The sequence below is a fragment of the Mytilus edulis genome, chromosome 7 (assembly GCF_963676685.1).
Source record: "Mytilus edulis chromosome 7, xbMytEdul2.2, whole genome shotgun sequence".
NCBI classification, from domain to species: domain Eukaryota; kingdom Metazoa; phylum Mollusca; class Bivalvia; order Mytilida; family Mytilidae; genus Mytilus; species Mytilus edulis.
Window position 1 is genome coordinate 40,484,286 of NC_092350.1, and position 17,817 is coordinate 40,502,102.

Consider the following 17,817-nt stretch of genomic DNA (forward strand, 5'->3'; position numbering starts at 1 on the left):
TTTAACTGAGTACCAAACCTTCCCTCTACACAACATACTGACTTAATGACTAATAATCTATGGATAACATGAAACATCTTCTGACCTGTTGTCCTGCTGACCTGTCGACCTGCTGACCTGTCGACCTGACGACCTGCTGACCTGTCGACCTGCTGACCTGTAAACTTGCTGACTATTTAATTGAGTATCCAACCTCATGCTAGTCCCTATCCACATTGACATATTAACAGCTGTTATGTTAACCCCCAAAAACACCGACCCACAAGAACATATTTAATGTTTCAGCGAATGAATATTTCGATTATTGCCGGAACTAGGCCTTCAGATTGTTGCGCGCCTAAACATATTTAAAGTATTGGCGTATGGATATTTCGAATATTGCCGGAACTACTTAAACGTATTCTATACTTGGGCCTAATTCTTAATATTTACGTGAAAGTAATATGTATTAATTATATGTCAATTGAATAAATAATACATGTCAATTTTTGATATTATGCTGTATTGCTTTAATTTGCAACAACTACAATTTCAATGTTGAAAGTTGAACGTAAAGTATTGAATGTAGTAATTCAATTATTGTTTGTATGCTTAAAATAACTGTTCTACGATCTTTTCGACGTAACTAACTGCTTATACATGATCATAAAATTTAAGTAATATTTTTGAGAAAATGTAATCTTACAGGAAAAAAAGATAACGGACGAAGCAGCAAAAAAGAAACTGCATAATTCCAAAAAATTTATGCTAGTTCTTGTTACATCTTGAATATGCATGTTGCGAATATAGAACTTTCTAATCGATACCATCATATATAAAATAGTCACCATAGTTATTAATAACCAATAGATGCTTGCCTTTTCTATCGAAATGAATCGCACAAGGATTTCTCAATGCATCATCTTGCGACAAAAGTATTCTGCAATGTTGTCCATCAGGTGATATCACCACAACGTGATGTGATTTTGAACAAGCAACGTCCACGTTTCCACTATTATCAACTGCTATGCCATGTGGATATTTCAATATTCTTTCATTTTTAAATGTCCAAATTTCCTTCCCGTTCATGTCACAAGACGTTACAGTTCTCGTACCATCGTTAGTATAATAAATGATGTTATCAAAAATTTCAATATAAGACCATGAAGGTAAATCAGATCTGATGATAAGAGTACTGCTGCCGTCTAGGAGGTTAAGTTTGAAAATGCCCTCGGTGAAAGCACACACGAACAATGACCCATTGTGGTGTGTTATTCCATAGCATTTATATTTTGTTGGAATATACTTTGTTACTTTTTCTAGAGAAATATCTACTATATTGACACCTATACGCGAACCAATATCTGACGTTGTAGCCACGGTTATATCGTCTATATATGTTACATCAAATGCATTGGCAGGCTTTACAGAGACTTTACTTGGTATCTTCCTGTTAGTACTGAAGATAGCAACATTTCCTGTACTCTGACCACTAATTGCAATATTTCCGCTAGGTAGTGCAACAATGCCTTTAATGTCTGAAAACTCGTGTTTTATAGTTTTCACTAGCCTTAACTTAATATCACCAATGGATTTAATCCTAGTCTCTACAATTTGAGCTTCTTTATTTTTGTGTCTAATAAGGGAAAGTTTATAAGGAGTTTTCTGTAATTCCACTGACCCAAAAGTTGTAATATCATCACAAATGGTATCAATTTTGTCATCAATGTTAAGGAGTAAAGTGGTTTCATCCACGCTGTGGTCTTCAATGATCGACTGCAGGTACGACTCAGTAGTTGCTGCTTCTGACGAGATCTTCCTCAATCCAAGGTACGTTTGAAGGTCAGTACCGTACCTGTCTATGTCATGTAATTGTTTTTCAGCATGATGTGTATTAGTATTGCTGCTTTCTAGCATCTGTAATGTTTGTTTAATACTATGATTTGATTCACTTGTTATCTCGATGATTTCATTTCTTATCTTCTTTTCCAATTTATCGAACTGGTCATTAATCTTTTTCTTTGTTTCTATGATCCGGGCTAAAATGTTTTCTTCCTGTCTCTCTAAACTTTCTTGTTGCTTCTTTAATTCACTTTGTAGAGTTTTGATGTTTTGATCAATATCTTTCAAGCTTTGTTTTGTTTCTTGGAATAGTGACGACTTTTTAACGTTTTCTAATACCTTACTAAGGGGTACTATACCTTTGCATTCATCATGATTCTCAATACATTTCAGGCAGAGAAGTTCATCGTGAGCTTTGCAAATCATTTGGTATTGTTCATTATGTTCATTGCACATATTACTCGTTTGAGAAATCGAAGACATTGCCGAGTAATCCTGAATCGATACAGTAACGTGATGTTTGGACGACCTTGAAAAGCCATGATAATCAGTACAGTCGTCACAAAATGCTTGTTCACATTCGGGGCACCAGACTGTGGATGGTTTTGTAATATGTCGATGATCACAGATATCACAAAGTTGGTGAGATGCCGCCATTTAAAGTATTCTGAAAAAAAAGACACTGCATATTTTCATCACCAAGCGTTATATCGAAAAAAAACTTTAATTCTCCTTGTTTTGATCAATCTCAAAAAAAGCCTTGCAGCGAAATGTAAAATTTCGGCAGGTTTTCTGTACGGAATCTGAAAGAAACGTATTCAATATAAAAAGTTGTACCAAGGGCGCATATACGCTTTCTCACTTTAACTCGAATTAAAGTTTTGGATTAATTTATTTGATTATCAAGAAATATTATGAACATTGCTCAAGTATAAGCCAAACCGAGCGCCCAATGCCCCAAAAAGACATGCTCACACAGTAGTTCCTATTGAAACAAAACATGGACAATTTGACACTATTAAAGCTACCAAGTTAAAAATCGGAAACTTAAAATAAATAGTAATCAAATGGGATTAACACAAATAACCAAATTGCAGACATTGCATGACAATAGTGACAGCATTTTTGAATTATTGTTTGAAGTTTTGACGACAGATAGACGGGCGGACAACTGTATAACATAATATGTCAACAGGAAACACAAAAACGTAAACATTTCCGAGGTTGTCTGCATCATAGTAAACAAGACCTCACGAATTCATTCATTTGATTCATTTATCAAAAAAGGTTAATACATAGATATATATAGATCGATCATTTTACACAAGAATATTGACTAAAGTGTATGAATAATCTCTGTCGTCTTGATCAAGAACAATTTGAAGAAATGTGAAAGGATAAATATTAAAACAGAAAACAATCATTTAAAAAGCATGTTTACCTGCAGTCTGTTACAACACCAAATGAATGTATTCGACCAGGAAATACACACCAGGTAAATTTGATAAACTTCAAGTAATAAAACGCGGCAGATTTTGAATTCATTGATTGATGTCAATAATCGGATAATCAAATCATACGTTCCTGCTGCAGAAACAAGGAAAGAAAATAAATACCTTGCCATTCATACCAGTGGAACAAATTAATTATTATAAATTTTCACCCCAAAGATAATTAAAACACGTACATATTTGGTAAAGTTTTATCTATTTACAAGTTTTTTGTTTACACATATCTATTGTTTAAGTTTGATAAGGTTGCGAATAATACGGTTACCATGTAAGTATAATCCACGTTGTTCACCTTACTGTAAATACTCTTACATGGGTCTCTGGTCGGAAACTGTACGACTCTAGGTACGACTAAGGCTAAACAATGAAAACAAAAAACCATAATCAATATTCCAGCATGTTCATTAGTAATTAGATCACAAATAGGACCAATTTTCAAGGTGTTATTTTACTCTTTTTCATACCAGTATCAACACAAGCATATTTTGCCATGATTCTCATCACTTTATGAAATGATTCCAATACGAACCCTGGACCATCTCAATTCGAACCAAGCTATTCGAGTGGTACCTGTGATAAACCTGCTAAATGGGACGATAAAGGCATTGAATGCAATATATATACTTGTAACCAATGGTATCATGTTGTCAGTCAATGTCACCAAGTATGTACCTTTATCAATGACTCTGCAGCTGCATTGAATAGACAACTTTCGAGTTCAATGCATTTCCATCAAAAACTTTACTTTTAGTGTAAGTCATCCGTGCGTTTAGGGGCGTCGTCTCTTCCGTTCCAATGTTGAGCAAGTGGCTGGAAAACTATGATATGCTATATTGCACGACTTTTTTGGCAAATTAAATTCTCATAATTGACAATCAGCACTGGTGTCATTAGGGAATTATGATCAAGTACCTACAGAACAAACATTATTTCTAGTTTATCCTGCACAATGACGATCACTAAGACGTTTGGTGAACGTTAATATCTGAAAAATGACGTCATAAAGGCGCGCATAGTTAACGAGTATTTTCCGGTGACAGACAAACTCGAAAATGGTCTTTTACATTGCATGTATAACTTTCCGATTTATTCAACATTCGGATTTTTCTATGGTTTTCAGCACTTCAAAACATTTTGATATCATGTCCGAATCACCTCAAGAAAGTCCCTAACCAACAAACCAGATGCAAACCATTCATGCATTTAAACCAATAAAATCAGCAACAAGACGACTTAATCACAATAACATTTGAGATTTTCAATTATTCAAAAGAAAGCAACCTCAACTTGACTATCTTATTGATACTACAGCCCTGGATATTATCATTGGTACATAGTCATTGACATAAAAGATTCTCGGATCTTTCCACACGAATAAAATATATCTAGAAATGACAGAAACCTATCAGAAGGAGATATATTCAAAGCAGTAAAGAATATATATATAACTACATCAGCTCCAGAATTGCAAACTGACGGCGAAACGATATGGTGCAAATTAGAGCTAGTTTGATAAAAACCCATTTACATATTCTCCTATACAACCCTTGGATATCAAACGAAAAAAACATAATTCAGTTTGGTAGGTGCATAGGAAGAGCATCAAGAATAAACAATGCATTTATATTGTCTGCTGGAGGTGTCAACCTGCCAGGATGGAATTGGATGAAAAAAAAACCTAAACCATATTCCCAGTGTCCAACTATACACTATAACTTTAATTACATACTACATGATTGTGGTTTTACTCAACTAGTCGAGAGAAAGACAATTACATCTTACAAGCCATCCATCTAGTATCAGTAGGACTAAGATCATACCAGGTATACCATATCACGAAATAGCATATCTGGAATCAATATAATACCAGCTAGACATCACCAAAAAGCTTACAGACACCATTATATGGCAAAAGAAACTCGGAGAATGTAAAAATAGACATCATAATCATCAATAAGTCACTACCAGATATGGTAAGATAGGGAAGATTAGTAGAGAATATTTAGAATATATTCCAGAAAAAGTTATAGGAAAGTATCAAGAATAACATATCTCACAAAGCAGCAAGGAATAAAGATGAATGGTCATTGCTTAATACAGACATGAAACAACTTATGCGAAAACGAGATAGGTTGTTTAAAAGACTACAAAAATTGGAAACCATGCTGATGCGGCAAAATACTAAAAAAAAGTAAGATACACAACGTGAGGTTTGGCGTGCTTACGAGAAATACAATAAAAGCATAGTTACTACACAATATGATGACCACAGTGGCACTAGAAACTACATGAAGTGTTTTTTTTTACTTGCATCAAACACACAAAGGATAATAATGACAGCATTACTACACTTCAATCAAAGAGAATCGTTCATAAAGAACCAATGGTAATAAGGCAAACATTCAAAATTATTAATTCTTAAAAGCATTTTTCATCAAGAGAAGATATACCAGACAAAGACAAGGGTGCCAACTGAAGCCCGCCTCCGGTGTAAGATTTTCACTCAAGTGTTGAAGATCCATTGGTTGCCTTCTGTTGATTTCTGTCTATTGGTCGGCCATTGCGATTGCCAAATAAACGGATCACCAGATGTATATATAGAAGTCAATATGATTAACTTATCTTGTTATGAATGATGAAAATTATCTAAGAATTTGAATACGCAGTCCCATTTTTTTTTGGAAAATAATCGATAAATAGTTAAACCATAATATAAAAGATTACTGTTCGAGTAATAAAAGATTAATTTGAAAGCGAATTTAAAATGTGTGACCATATCATCTTACCATTAAAGACAATGTGGAGTACAAGGTTTTCTTTGGCAATGTTTAAGTTTAGTTATCAGAATCAAATGAATAAAAAGAAGGAACATGTCATCTTCCTTCAGAATCTGTTATCTTTTAATTCAAAGTCTAAATTAAATGATGGAAGCTTTCCAAATACACAAATAACAAATGTTTTAAAATGTGTCGTCTGTACATTTTATTTGACTTATTAACTGATCTTCGTACAATCTTCATTTGTTAAATTATAATTATCTATTGAAAACATTGCCGATGTAAAATCAATAGATACAAGAAGATGTGGTATTAGTGCCAATGAAACAACACTCCATCCAAGTCACAATTTGTAAGAGAAATCATTATAGGACAAAGTACGGTTTTCAACACGGAGCCTTGGCTCACATTGAACAGCAAGCTATAAGGGCTCCAAAATGAATAGCGTAAAACCATTTAAACGGGAAAACAATGCATACTTAATCTTATTCGTTTAAATTAAGAATAACAATTCAAGTCTGACAAATTATTCAATGACAGGTTCTTATTTTTTTTTTTGCAATCATTGGTATAATGATAAGATTGTCATTCTATCATTTGTCTTTGATAACACAGAGTCAATAAAAATAACGAATTTCAGTAGCTAAAGATAATTCAACCATTCTCTTAGTACTAAAAAAAATTACTATAGTATTATTCAACTAATGATGTCAATCAGATGTGGATTCTTAAAAATTCTAAAAATCTCTCGCAAAATCTTTGATCACAATTTATGCAATTTTGCAGCAGCATTAGGAAATTGATTTTTGTACGGCTCCAAATGCTCAATTGAGGTATCAACTTTACCATCTCATTAAACAGAGCTTTTTTTCTATAAAAATTGGAATCAAAGATATATATTTTTTGTTTCGGGTTATGAGAATTATTGTTTTGTGAAGAACCATATTGATTCTATCAGAAAATACCAATAAGATGAAATTACGAAAATATCAACCCTATTCCAGTCTATATCTAAATTTGTTAATTTCTTTAATAATGTGGTGACATTTCTTTGAAATCGTACAAAGTTGATGAATTAAAACAGAAATAATCTAGTGACAGAAAATTCCAGAGGTGTGAGACTGGTACATTGGAATGAACTTCTTGTATTTATGAATGTTGAAAGTAAACAATAAGGTCATGGTCAAATGTAGTATGTACAAGTTTTGCAAATAATTATATACATATTGCTCGCCTAGCATACATAGTGAATAAGATTAAGCTCATTAAAAGAAACAAGGTAAAAGTACTCATGGAGAAAGCCAATTTCTGCGCAAACCCCTCCTTATTGAAGACATTTATAGTCGAAATGTAAATCTGGAGCAGTGCAATTTGTACCGTTTATGTTACTATACATATCAAAATGTAGTATGATTGCCAATGAGACAACTCTACACGAGAGACCAAATGATACAGAAATGATCAATTATAGGTCACCGTATGATCTTTTACAACGAATAAACCTCATACCGCATAGTCAGCTATAAAATGCACCGAGATGATATATGTAAAATAATTCAAACAAAAAGACTAACAGCCCAATTCATGTAAAAAAAAATAATGAACGAAAAACAAATTTGTAACACAGCAACAACTAAACTACAGGCTCCTGGCCTGGGAAAGGCACATAAAAAGTGTTGTACAATTAGACAATAGTTTGAAGGCCCCCTACCTCACCTACCATGAAACAGTGGGGTAACAGTACAACATAAAAACAAACTATAAAATTCAGTTGGAAAAAGTCTTAACTTCTTTGGTCAATATCTTTTAAGCTTTGTTTTGTTTCTTGGAAAAGTGACGACTTTTTAACGTGTTCTATAACCTTTTTAAGTGGAACTATCCCTTTGCATTCATCATGATTCAAAATGCATGAAGGACATACAAGTTCATCGTGAGCTTGGCAAACCTTTTGGTATTGTTCATTATGTTCCAGGCACATAATACTGTTTTGTGAAATCGATAAAGGCATTGATAAATAGGACTGAATAGATACAGTCATGTGATGTTGGGACAACCTTGACAATCCATGATAATTCTTGCAATCGTCACAAAATGCTTGTTCGCATTCGGGACACCAGACAAATGACGGTTTTTTTTATTATGTCGATGATCACAGATATCACAAGGTTGCTGAGATCCCGCCATTTAATGTATTCTAAAATAAGAAAGAAATTGCATAATTGGTTTTCATCATGCGTAAAATCGATCAGATGTACATGTTCCCTGTTTGGATAAATCCACAACATAGATAGCTAAAAGTGGAAGTTCCCTAGTTGTCTGTACCGAGTCTACTCGAACTTATTCAATATTTTTAAAAGAGCTACGCCATGAGCAAAAAATACGCCCATCAACCTTTAAGCTGATCTTCATGCTTTATATGAATTTATATGATCCAATAGAAATACTAAAACCACTTCATCAATATAGCAGTTTTTGATCATTTGTCTGAAAAGTGGAAAATTCCCTTCTGTATGAATACATTCCTAATACTTCAAAACGTAAATCAGAAATTGTTAAAGAATCGTATGAAAATTCATGTCAATATATATTAAAAAAATTCAATAAGGTTTCTTAAAAGTTGATTAATTATAGTCAGAAAACTGAAAATTCCATATTTTCTGAGAAAAAATTCCCATAGCACGGAAATACAGAATTTTAAAACAAATAAAACTTGAAAGCAAGTTTACGTCACGGATATACAAAAAAATCACCAAATCTTTATGAAAATTGGTAAAAGCATTTTCGTGTTATAGTCCGAAGTGTTGACGACGGAAGAACAATGGTATATTGTCTTTAAATTCATGCGTATAAAAATGAAAGCATATTGATTTTATACAAGAAAGATGACCTTAAACATGTAGTTCAACACTTTCTTATAAGAGCTTTAACAGTCTCAAACGTGAAATAATGAAGAATCTGTAAATTATGTTTCGAACCAGGCAAAAATACGTATGAAATCAATGTTCCTGGTTGGTTTAACCCAATAAACCATACAAAACAGCGAAAAGTTTTAAATAATTCAAAGGTTTTCGGCAGCATATTAAACGAGACCTCATAAAGCAGCCATTGATATATTTAATAAAAAAGTTAATATATAGATAAACTTTAAACGAGAAACGGTTTTAAAATTCCAAATGAAAAATAATAAAACAGTGAAAAAATGTTAAGAAAAACAAGTTTACCTGTAATGTAAATCAACATCAAAATAAATCTGTTCGATCTGGAAGTATACAATATGTAAACAGTTACGTGAATATGATTAACTTAAAGTTCTTAAACCTCGAGAAAAAAATGCAGCAGATGTTGAATGTCCTCAATCTGATAATCAAAGAAGATTATGTTCAAGAAAACAAGTGGAAAAATATATTGCCACTTATAACAAGAGTGCACACGCTGAAATGTCTCGCCTTCTTTACTAACCACTGATATTTTGTTTATAGTCCTAAATATAAAGCTTTACTACAACTATCCCATAAACTTAACATGATCCAAGAAAATGAGGCCACGATCGTATAAATTGAAAGGGGCAATACATGTTCACCTTACAATCATTCAATAAACTATCTATAGTTGACCTATTGCTTTTAGTTTCAAAAAAAATGAACATTGACTAATGAACCAAGAAAATTAGGTCAGGTTCAGATAAATAAAGGCCCTTGCCAGGCAGACATGTCCTGCTTACAATCATTCCATACATCAAATATAGTTGACCTATTACTTATAGTTAAAGAAAAACAGACAAAAACACAAAAACTCAACATTGAGCAATGAACCGTGAAAATGAGGTCAAGGTCAAATTAGACCTGAAAGACTGACATATACATCTTAAAATCTTTCCTAATACCAAAAATAGTAAGCCTATTGCATATAGTATTAGAAGAATGAACCATGAAAATAAGGTCATGGTCAAATGAAACCTGTCAGTTGGACATGTACTCCTACAATCATCCGATACACTAAATACATTATACCTAGTGTGTACAGTTTAAGAACATCAGACCAAAACACAAAAACTTTTTATTTTTATTTTTTATTTATAACTTCCAATTTACAACATAATATACACATATATAATAGCAATATATAATTTATAAATCTATATATATTATCTAATCAATACATTTTTCTATCAGGAAGCAATTTTTTATAATATACAAATATAAGATAAAGAGTAAAGCAGTTTTGAACACCGGAGAGAGAGAGAGAGAGAGAGAGAGAGAGAGAGAGAGAGAGAGAGAGAGAGAGAGAGAGAGAGAGAGAGAGAGAGAGAGAGAGAGAGAGAGAGAGAGAGAGAGAGAGAGAGAGAGAGAACAGTGTTGTGAGTTTTCAATATAATTCATCTAGACATTGAATTCTATTTTAGTATAGTAAATACAGAATTTTCATTTATAATATGTATAATATTAAGTGTAAAGTATATAAATTTTTGTACTTCACTAAGTAATCTATCAAAAACAATTCATTCTCTGCGAAACTGATTTTCACATTTGTTTTTTATAGTAATATTTGTGTCCATTGCATACACATATTTCATCTTTTCTTTTACTGATTTTATTTTTTTTAAACATTTGGAATTATTAATATATTGCTTTATGGTAAGAAAAAGAGTATTTTTTGCCTTTTGATATTTTGCAATGTTACCAAAAAAAGCAAACTTCTTTTGCAAAAAGTACACTAATTCCATTGGTCAGAAACCAATTTTCAATCTGTTCTTATAATAATTGTGTATGTTCACATTCCCAAAATAAATGTTCTAATGTTTCAATTTCTCTTTTACAAACTGTACAATTTGGATTATCAAAAATCTTAATTTTATGAAGAAATTTGTTTGAAGCTAAGATTCGATGTTTGAATCTATACTGTAGCCATTGTAACTTAGTATTATTAGTGACAACAAATGGCAGTATTGACCGTCCCTTTGGTATCATTTGTCCCTCTTTTATCATTTTTTCCAATGATTTTGATCAAGCCAAAAATTTCAGTCCATCTTAACTGACTAGTGGGAACACTTCAATTTTTATTAAAAAAAACCAATATACATATCTTTCAATCCTTTCAAACTTTAAACAAGTCTTTTAATAGCAGATGGAATTAAAAATCTTAACTCTTATCACTGAACCAAGACAACGAGGTCCAGGTCAGATGATACCTGCCTGTTGGACATGTACACCTTACACTCCTTCCATACACCAAATATACTAGACTCTTATAGTATAAGAAACATGGACTTGACCACCAAATCTTAACTTTGTTCACTGCTCTATGAAATGAGGTCGAGGTCAAGTGAAACTGGCATGAGAACCTTACAAGGTTTGAAGCTAAGATTCGATATAACTTAAAATAAGAGAGGAATTAACATTACAAAAAATCTAAACTTTTTTTCTAGTTGTCACTGAACCATGAAAATACGGCCAAGGACACTGGTCATGTGACAGACGAAAACTCGTAACATAAGGCATCTATATAAAAGTATGAAGCAACCAGGTTTTCCACCTTCTAAAATATAAAGCTTTTTAAGAAGTTAGCTAACGCATTCGCCGCCGCCGCCGCCGCGGGACAAAAGTTGCAGGCTTAACCAAAATTGCCTTAACAGCGGAGAACATATAGTTTTTTACAGCAATTTTTATCCTGACTACCTGAAATACTTGTACTTAACCCTTAAAATTCCTTTTAAAAAACGTGCATATTTGATACAGTTCTATCTGCATATAACTTTTTGTTATTTTTATAAATAGTTATTGTTGTATTTGATTAGTTTGCAAAGAATATGTTTGAATCTATAGCATGTAAGTATGTATTAAAATATATATAAAGAAGATACTTATTATGATAATATGTGTGTTTTTAACTTTTTTATTAAGGAATTATTTTTGAATGCTGTTCACCACTTATCATTTGTCGTCATATTAAAAGGATCGCTGATGTTATATTCGGACACTGTTCACCGATCAAAACGGAATGATGCCACTTTAGTCATATATTCATAATCATGAATTCTAGTAACAGCATCATAACAAAACTTGTGGTTATAAAAAGAGATTCAACGACTGTGAGTGTCAACTGTTCCATAATAAGTATACAGCTAAGATGATCCCTGTACCCTTATTTTTGACATTTATTTATATTACTAGTATGTCTGTTTGTTCGTCACACAATATAATGGATATTTATATTACTTTCATACAAGTGAGAGATAATCGCAAATGCTGTTAATGTATCGTCTATGATCAAGCGATATTTGTTTTAAATCTCCTATAATAAGTCTTAAAAGATCATAAAGAAACTGAAAACCTAGCAATTGAAAAGTGCTGCGTTATACAAAACATAAAAAAAAAAACAGTCCGAAGAACAATACATCAGGTTGGTTGCTGATGAATCTATGGTAGATGAATTTTGATGCACAATCTGATTTCAAAAAAGTTGCAAACAATTAGGATCACTTATAACATGCGTGTACTCTCAGATCAGTACTTAGTGTCTTATTGTTGTTGGGATATAGAAGTACCAATCTCTGTTTTTGTTAGATGTATTTCTATTTGTATCCATCTGATGACTTTTTCGACTGATGTTTATATTTTGTTCTTTTGTTGTACTGTTACACCACAGTCCCAGTTTAGGGGGAGGGTTGGGAGCACGCAACCATGATTAACCAAGCCACATTATGTATGTATGTGCCTGTACCAAGTTAGGACTTTGTAACTCAGTGGTTGTCGTTTGTTTAAATGTTACATATTTGTTTTTCGTTCATTTTTTTTTTACATACATTAGGCCATAAGTTTTCTCGTTTGATTGTTTTTACATTTCTCATTTCGTGACTATAGCTGACTATGCGGTAAGGGCTTTGCTTATAATGGAAGGCCGTATGGTGACCTATAGTTAATAATTTCTGTGGCATTTGGTCTCTTGTGGAGAGTTGTCTCATTGGCAATCATACCACATCTGCTTCTGTTTTTATTTTTACACCCTGACAGGAAACTTTTGAATGATGCTTAAATCTCTGAAAACCAACAAAATGTTTTTGGTTCTACTCCATTGAGTTTCAGTGATTATCTGAATAATTTCTTTTACCCAGGAGGAAAATAAAAACATAGCAGCATTCTGTTTAACATAGCTCATTTTCCTTTTATATATGAACTATTATTCCATAGAAATATGATATTGATTGTCATTTCAATGCTTACATCGTCAAATCTGGGAATTCGATGGATTCCAGATAAAGTGTGTCTCCTCTTTACTTTCTTATGTTATACTGCTTTCGTCTTAGTAAGATCATAATTAATTCTAACAACTATCGTGCATTTCATTTCACAATTGCTTTTGATAGAGGATTGCTGCTTACGCGGAAGCTATTAAATCGAGAGTTTCAAGTGATAATATTAAAAGCATATCTTGAAAAACAAATACAGATTTTTTTTACATTTACAGGTAAAAGATAAAATGAAAAGGGACATTTAATCGCGTTTACTAGACATACATACATAAGAGTATTATTGCTATCATCTGTGTATATCAAAGCCTGGAAACACTAAAAACATACAAAACGAAACTACATTGAAAAACGAAAATTGTGCCTAGATAGCGGCAAATGAAAATAAATCGTTCATTAAATATTTATAAGAAATACAATAAATTATGTTCTATTACCTCAAAAGAATTGTAATAAACAACAGAAGTAATACGTTATACCGCTTATTTCGTGTTTAAATACAACACCTCGATAACATTTTAACAACTTGTCGAATAAAATCATTCAAGAATTATAACCAATATGTTTAGGACCTATGGAAGGTGCTACACGAACGACAACATTGTAGGTATGCTGATAATTGCCCGAAAATAATAAATATGATAATAGAACTATATTGAACAATTGAGCATACAGGATGGTCCGTGCTAAAAAGCCAATTATGAATAGTTTGTTTCCGGGTTTACACAGGCATATAATGATCAATTTCCGACATTTGTTACCTGTCAGCAGACTAAGAAAAAATGCCATTTCTTCAATTCACAAAAATGGAGCAAGTTGTTTCACGTTTCATCTTTACTTCAAACAAAATTACAATATATCAAACAAACATAAGTCTAATGATTTAGAAACTTCTTTTTATCGTGAAATGAATTACAACGATTCGCAAAGACAGTACTAATGTATGGTTTCATATGTGAAAACAGTTTGTTGTTTGTTTGCAACCAACAGACAATTGCTTCTCCGATCGAAATGAATTGCACTAGGGTTTACCAATCCATCATCCAGAGACAACAACTCTCTGCTTTGTTGTCCATCGGGAGATATCACCACAACGCGATGTGATGTTGAACAAACAACATACACGTTTCCACTGCTATCTACTGCTAGACCACGTGGACATTTCAGTGTGTTCCCATCTTTAAATTTCCAGATCTGTTTGCCCTGCATGTCATAACATTTAACAGATTCATTACTAGTGTAATAGATTTTGTTATCAAAGATTTCAATGTAGGACCATGAAAGTAAATTAGACTGGACTATAACTGTACTACTTCTGTCCTGAGGGTTGAGTTTGAGAATACCAATGTTGTTTGCACAAACATACAACGAACCATTGTGATAAATTATTCCATAGCATCTAGAGTTTGTTGATATATGCCCCGTTATCCTTTCTGTTTCAATATCGATAATATTGACACCATTACCATTCCACAAGTTTGACGTTGTAGCTATTGTTTTATCATGTATAAACGTTACATCAAATGAATGGGCCGGTTCGACTGAGATTTTACCATGTCTTTTCCAATCAGTTCTGAAGACAGCTATATTTCCGGTAATGTAGTCACTTATTGCAATGTTTCCACTCGGTAATACAACAATTCCTCTTATGTCTAAAATTCCTATTTTTGTGGCTTTGATTAGGTTTAATTTGATATCAGCAATGGATTTTTTAATTTTTATATCCCCTAACTGGGCCTGTCTATTTTTATACCTGACGAGATCAATTTTACATAGTATTTTATGTATCGTAACTGATCCAAATTTTTTGCTGTTATTTGTAATGTTGCTTATTTTGTCATCTACTTTGAAGATCAAAGTCATTTCATCCAAGCTATGATCTCTTATGATCGACTGCAGGTACAACTCAGTAGTTGCTGCTTCTGATGAGATCTTCCGTAATCCAAGGTACGTTTGAAGATCGGAAGCGTATCTTTCAATGTCTTTTAGTTGTTGTTCAGCATTGTTTGTGTCACCATTCTTACTTTCTAGTATCTGTAGTGCTTGGTTCATATCATTATTTAATTTTGCTGTAATTTCAGAGACTTCATTTCTGATCTTCTCTTCTAATTTATCTAAGTGATTATTAATCTTGTTCCTTGTTTCGCTGATCTGGGACAATATTGTTTCTTCTTGCTGCTTTATACCTCCTTGTTGTTTCTTCAATTCATTTTGTAGTATTTCTATATTTCTATTAATATCATTCAAACTGTTTTGTGTTTCTTGGAAAAGGGACGACATTTTAACGTTTTCTATAACCTTACTTATGGGTATTATACCTTTGCATCCATCATGTTTCTCAATACATTTAAGACAGAGAAGTTCATCGTGAGCTTGGCAAACCATTTGGTATTGTTCATTATGGTCCATGCATGTATTACTGGTTTGTGAAATAGATGCAGACATCGCCAAATGGTCCTGAATCGATACAGTCACGTGATGTTTAGACAACTTTGAAAATCCGTGGTAAGCGTTACAATCATCACAAAATGCTTGTTCACACTCGGGACACCAGAAAGTTGACGATTTGGTAACATGTCGTTGTTCACAGATATCACAGAGTTCCTGGGAAGCTGCCATCAAATATATTCTACAAAAAATAGGGAACATTTTTTTTTGTTATACTAGATCTGAAAAATGTTCATGTCATTACACTAAGTACATTGCATATTGGTTGTTTATTTATCAATATTTTTAAAAGACTTAGATACATGATGATTTTACTAGTCTGAATAATGGGTAAAGTTCGTGATAAGACTTACCTGATAAGTACGTTATTCAGTCAAAAGTAAACTTGTCCGGTTATCTATACCAAGTTTTATCGAAACACATCCTGTAACCCATTCAATGAAAAGGTAAATACATAGCGTTTTTGGTTTTTATCAAACTGTGGGAATCCGTGATACCGTCTTAGAACGGAATAAATATCCATTTCACAGATGATATCGGATATATTCCTTTTGCCGTAACTACTATACCGTTCCCTTTTCACGAATGTGACCTACCAAATTTTACTTTTTACCGGGTCTGTAATAAGATGAACAACACAACGGGTGCCACAGGTGGAGCAAGATCTGCTTACCCTTCTGGATCACCTTCGATCACCCCATGTTATTGGTAGAGTTCGTGTTGATTAGGCTTCTAGTTTTCTGTATTGTGTCTTGTGTCCTATAACTTGTCTGTTTGTCTTTTTGATTTTTAGCCATGACATGGTCAGTTTATTTTCGAACTATGAGTGTGACTGTCCCTCTGGTATCTTTCGCCCTCCTCTAGTAATGTCTTAAACCATAATAATTGATGGAATGTAACAGATAAATAACCAAATACAGAAAATGTTTACCTATAGTCTGTAACAACGCCCAGGTATTCGACCAGGAAGTAAAGACAGGAAACGAGTTACATAACGTTGATTAATGTCAAGTATTTAAACGCGGGAGTTTTTAAATTTCATTACACTGAGTATGAATTGATGCTAGACTGTTACATATTTTTTTTTAAAGAAAAAAAAGAACAAAAATACATATTTTGCATACCAATTCCGTTTTCAATGCGCACTGCATTATGTTTCCATGTTATACGAGCATTTACGAGTTCAAGTGCGGTTAACACCAATAATAACCCTATCATTTAAATCACGTCCTCATTTCTAAAGTGTTATCTGTATTTTATTTGTTCATATAAAATAATCATTGTTTTCTTTTCATTACATTGCGAATAAAAATGTATAATTTTGTGTTAAGGAAAAGTAAATTTTAAATGACAAACAAAAACAGATAAAAATGATATAAGAAACTTAATACTTCTGTTAACAAATTTCTACATTTATAGAAGGAAACTATCTATGGAACAAACCAATATAATAGCACTAAAACATTATTTAAAAGAAAACTTATTAATAGAAAAAAATATATTCTATAAAAAATAAATTACTCAGTAGGGCAGAAAACTGCTACCCGTGGACTCCTTTACTTTTATAAAAACAAATAGACTCCACATATAATGTATATATATTTCATATCCAAACAGCCTAATGTCTTAAAATCCTTTTCTGCAATGTATCAAAAAGCTGTGTCTATCAAATATATTATATATCTTCTGTTTAGTTTATATAACTATTATGCATACAAGTGTGTATAACTCATTATGTTCATGTGCAAATAAGAAAAAAATGAAATTTAATATAAAAAAAACTATATATATATATATATATATATATATTCAAAACCTGTGCATTTGTTATACTTGATTATCATTGTAGATATAATACTAACAAAAACTAACAACTGTATAAATATGTTTATTTACTAATATTAACGATGCCGGGATAAGGTACCGGTACTTGATGTTTTAAAATAACAAATGTACAGATTTCAATAAAATATGATAACTTTAAAAAAAAAAATTGTTAATATGACATGAAGTA

At 32.3% G+C, this 17,817-nt stretch overlaps 2 protein-coding genes across 4 annotated transcripts; both read right to left on the reverse strand.

Annotated features, from left to right (window-relative positions):
* Positions 1-485: 485 nt before the first annotated feature.
* LOC139481451 (uncharacterized) lies at positions 486-9,411 on the reverse strand. Of its 3 annotated transcripts, XM_071264803.1 has the most exons (3): positions 9,331-9,391; positions 3,598-3,689; positions 486-2,488 (listed from the first exon to the last, which is right to left on the reverse strand). In XM_071264803.1, exon 3 carries the CDS (start codon positions 2,476-2,478, stop codon positions 796-798), a length of 1,683 nt encoding a protein of 560 aa, XP_071120904.1. In that variant the 5' UTR covers positions 2,479-2,488; positions 3,598-3,689; positions 9,331-9,391; the 3' UTR covers positions 486-795. The 3 variants fall into 3 exon arrangements, with proteins under 3 accessions (XP_071120904.1, XP_071120903.1, XP_071120905.1); XM_071264802.1 differs by lacking the exon at positions 3,598-3,689 and having other exon boundaries at positions 9,331-9,411; XM_071264804.1 differs by lacking the exons at positions 3,598-3,689; positions 9,331-9,391 and adding an exon at positions 3,263-3,292.
* A 4,760-nt stretch (positions 9,412-14,171) lies between these two features.
* On the reverse strand, positions 14,172-16,770 carry LOC139481452 (uncharacterized). The gene is made up of 2 exons (XM_071264806.1): positions 16,735-16,770; positions 14,172-15,984 (listed from the first exon to the last, which is right to left on the reverse strand). The coding sequence occupies exon 2, from the start codon at positions 15,972-15,974 to the stop codon at positions 14,292-14,294; it is 1,683 nt and encodes a 560-aa protein (XP_071120907.1). The 5' UTR covers positions 15,975-15,984; positions 16,735-16,770; the 3' UTR covers positions 14,172-14,291.
* Positions 16,771-17,817: the final 1,047 nt, after the last annotated feature.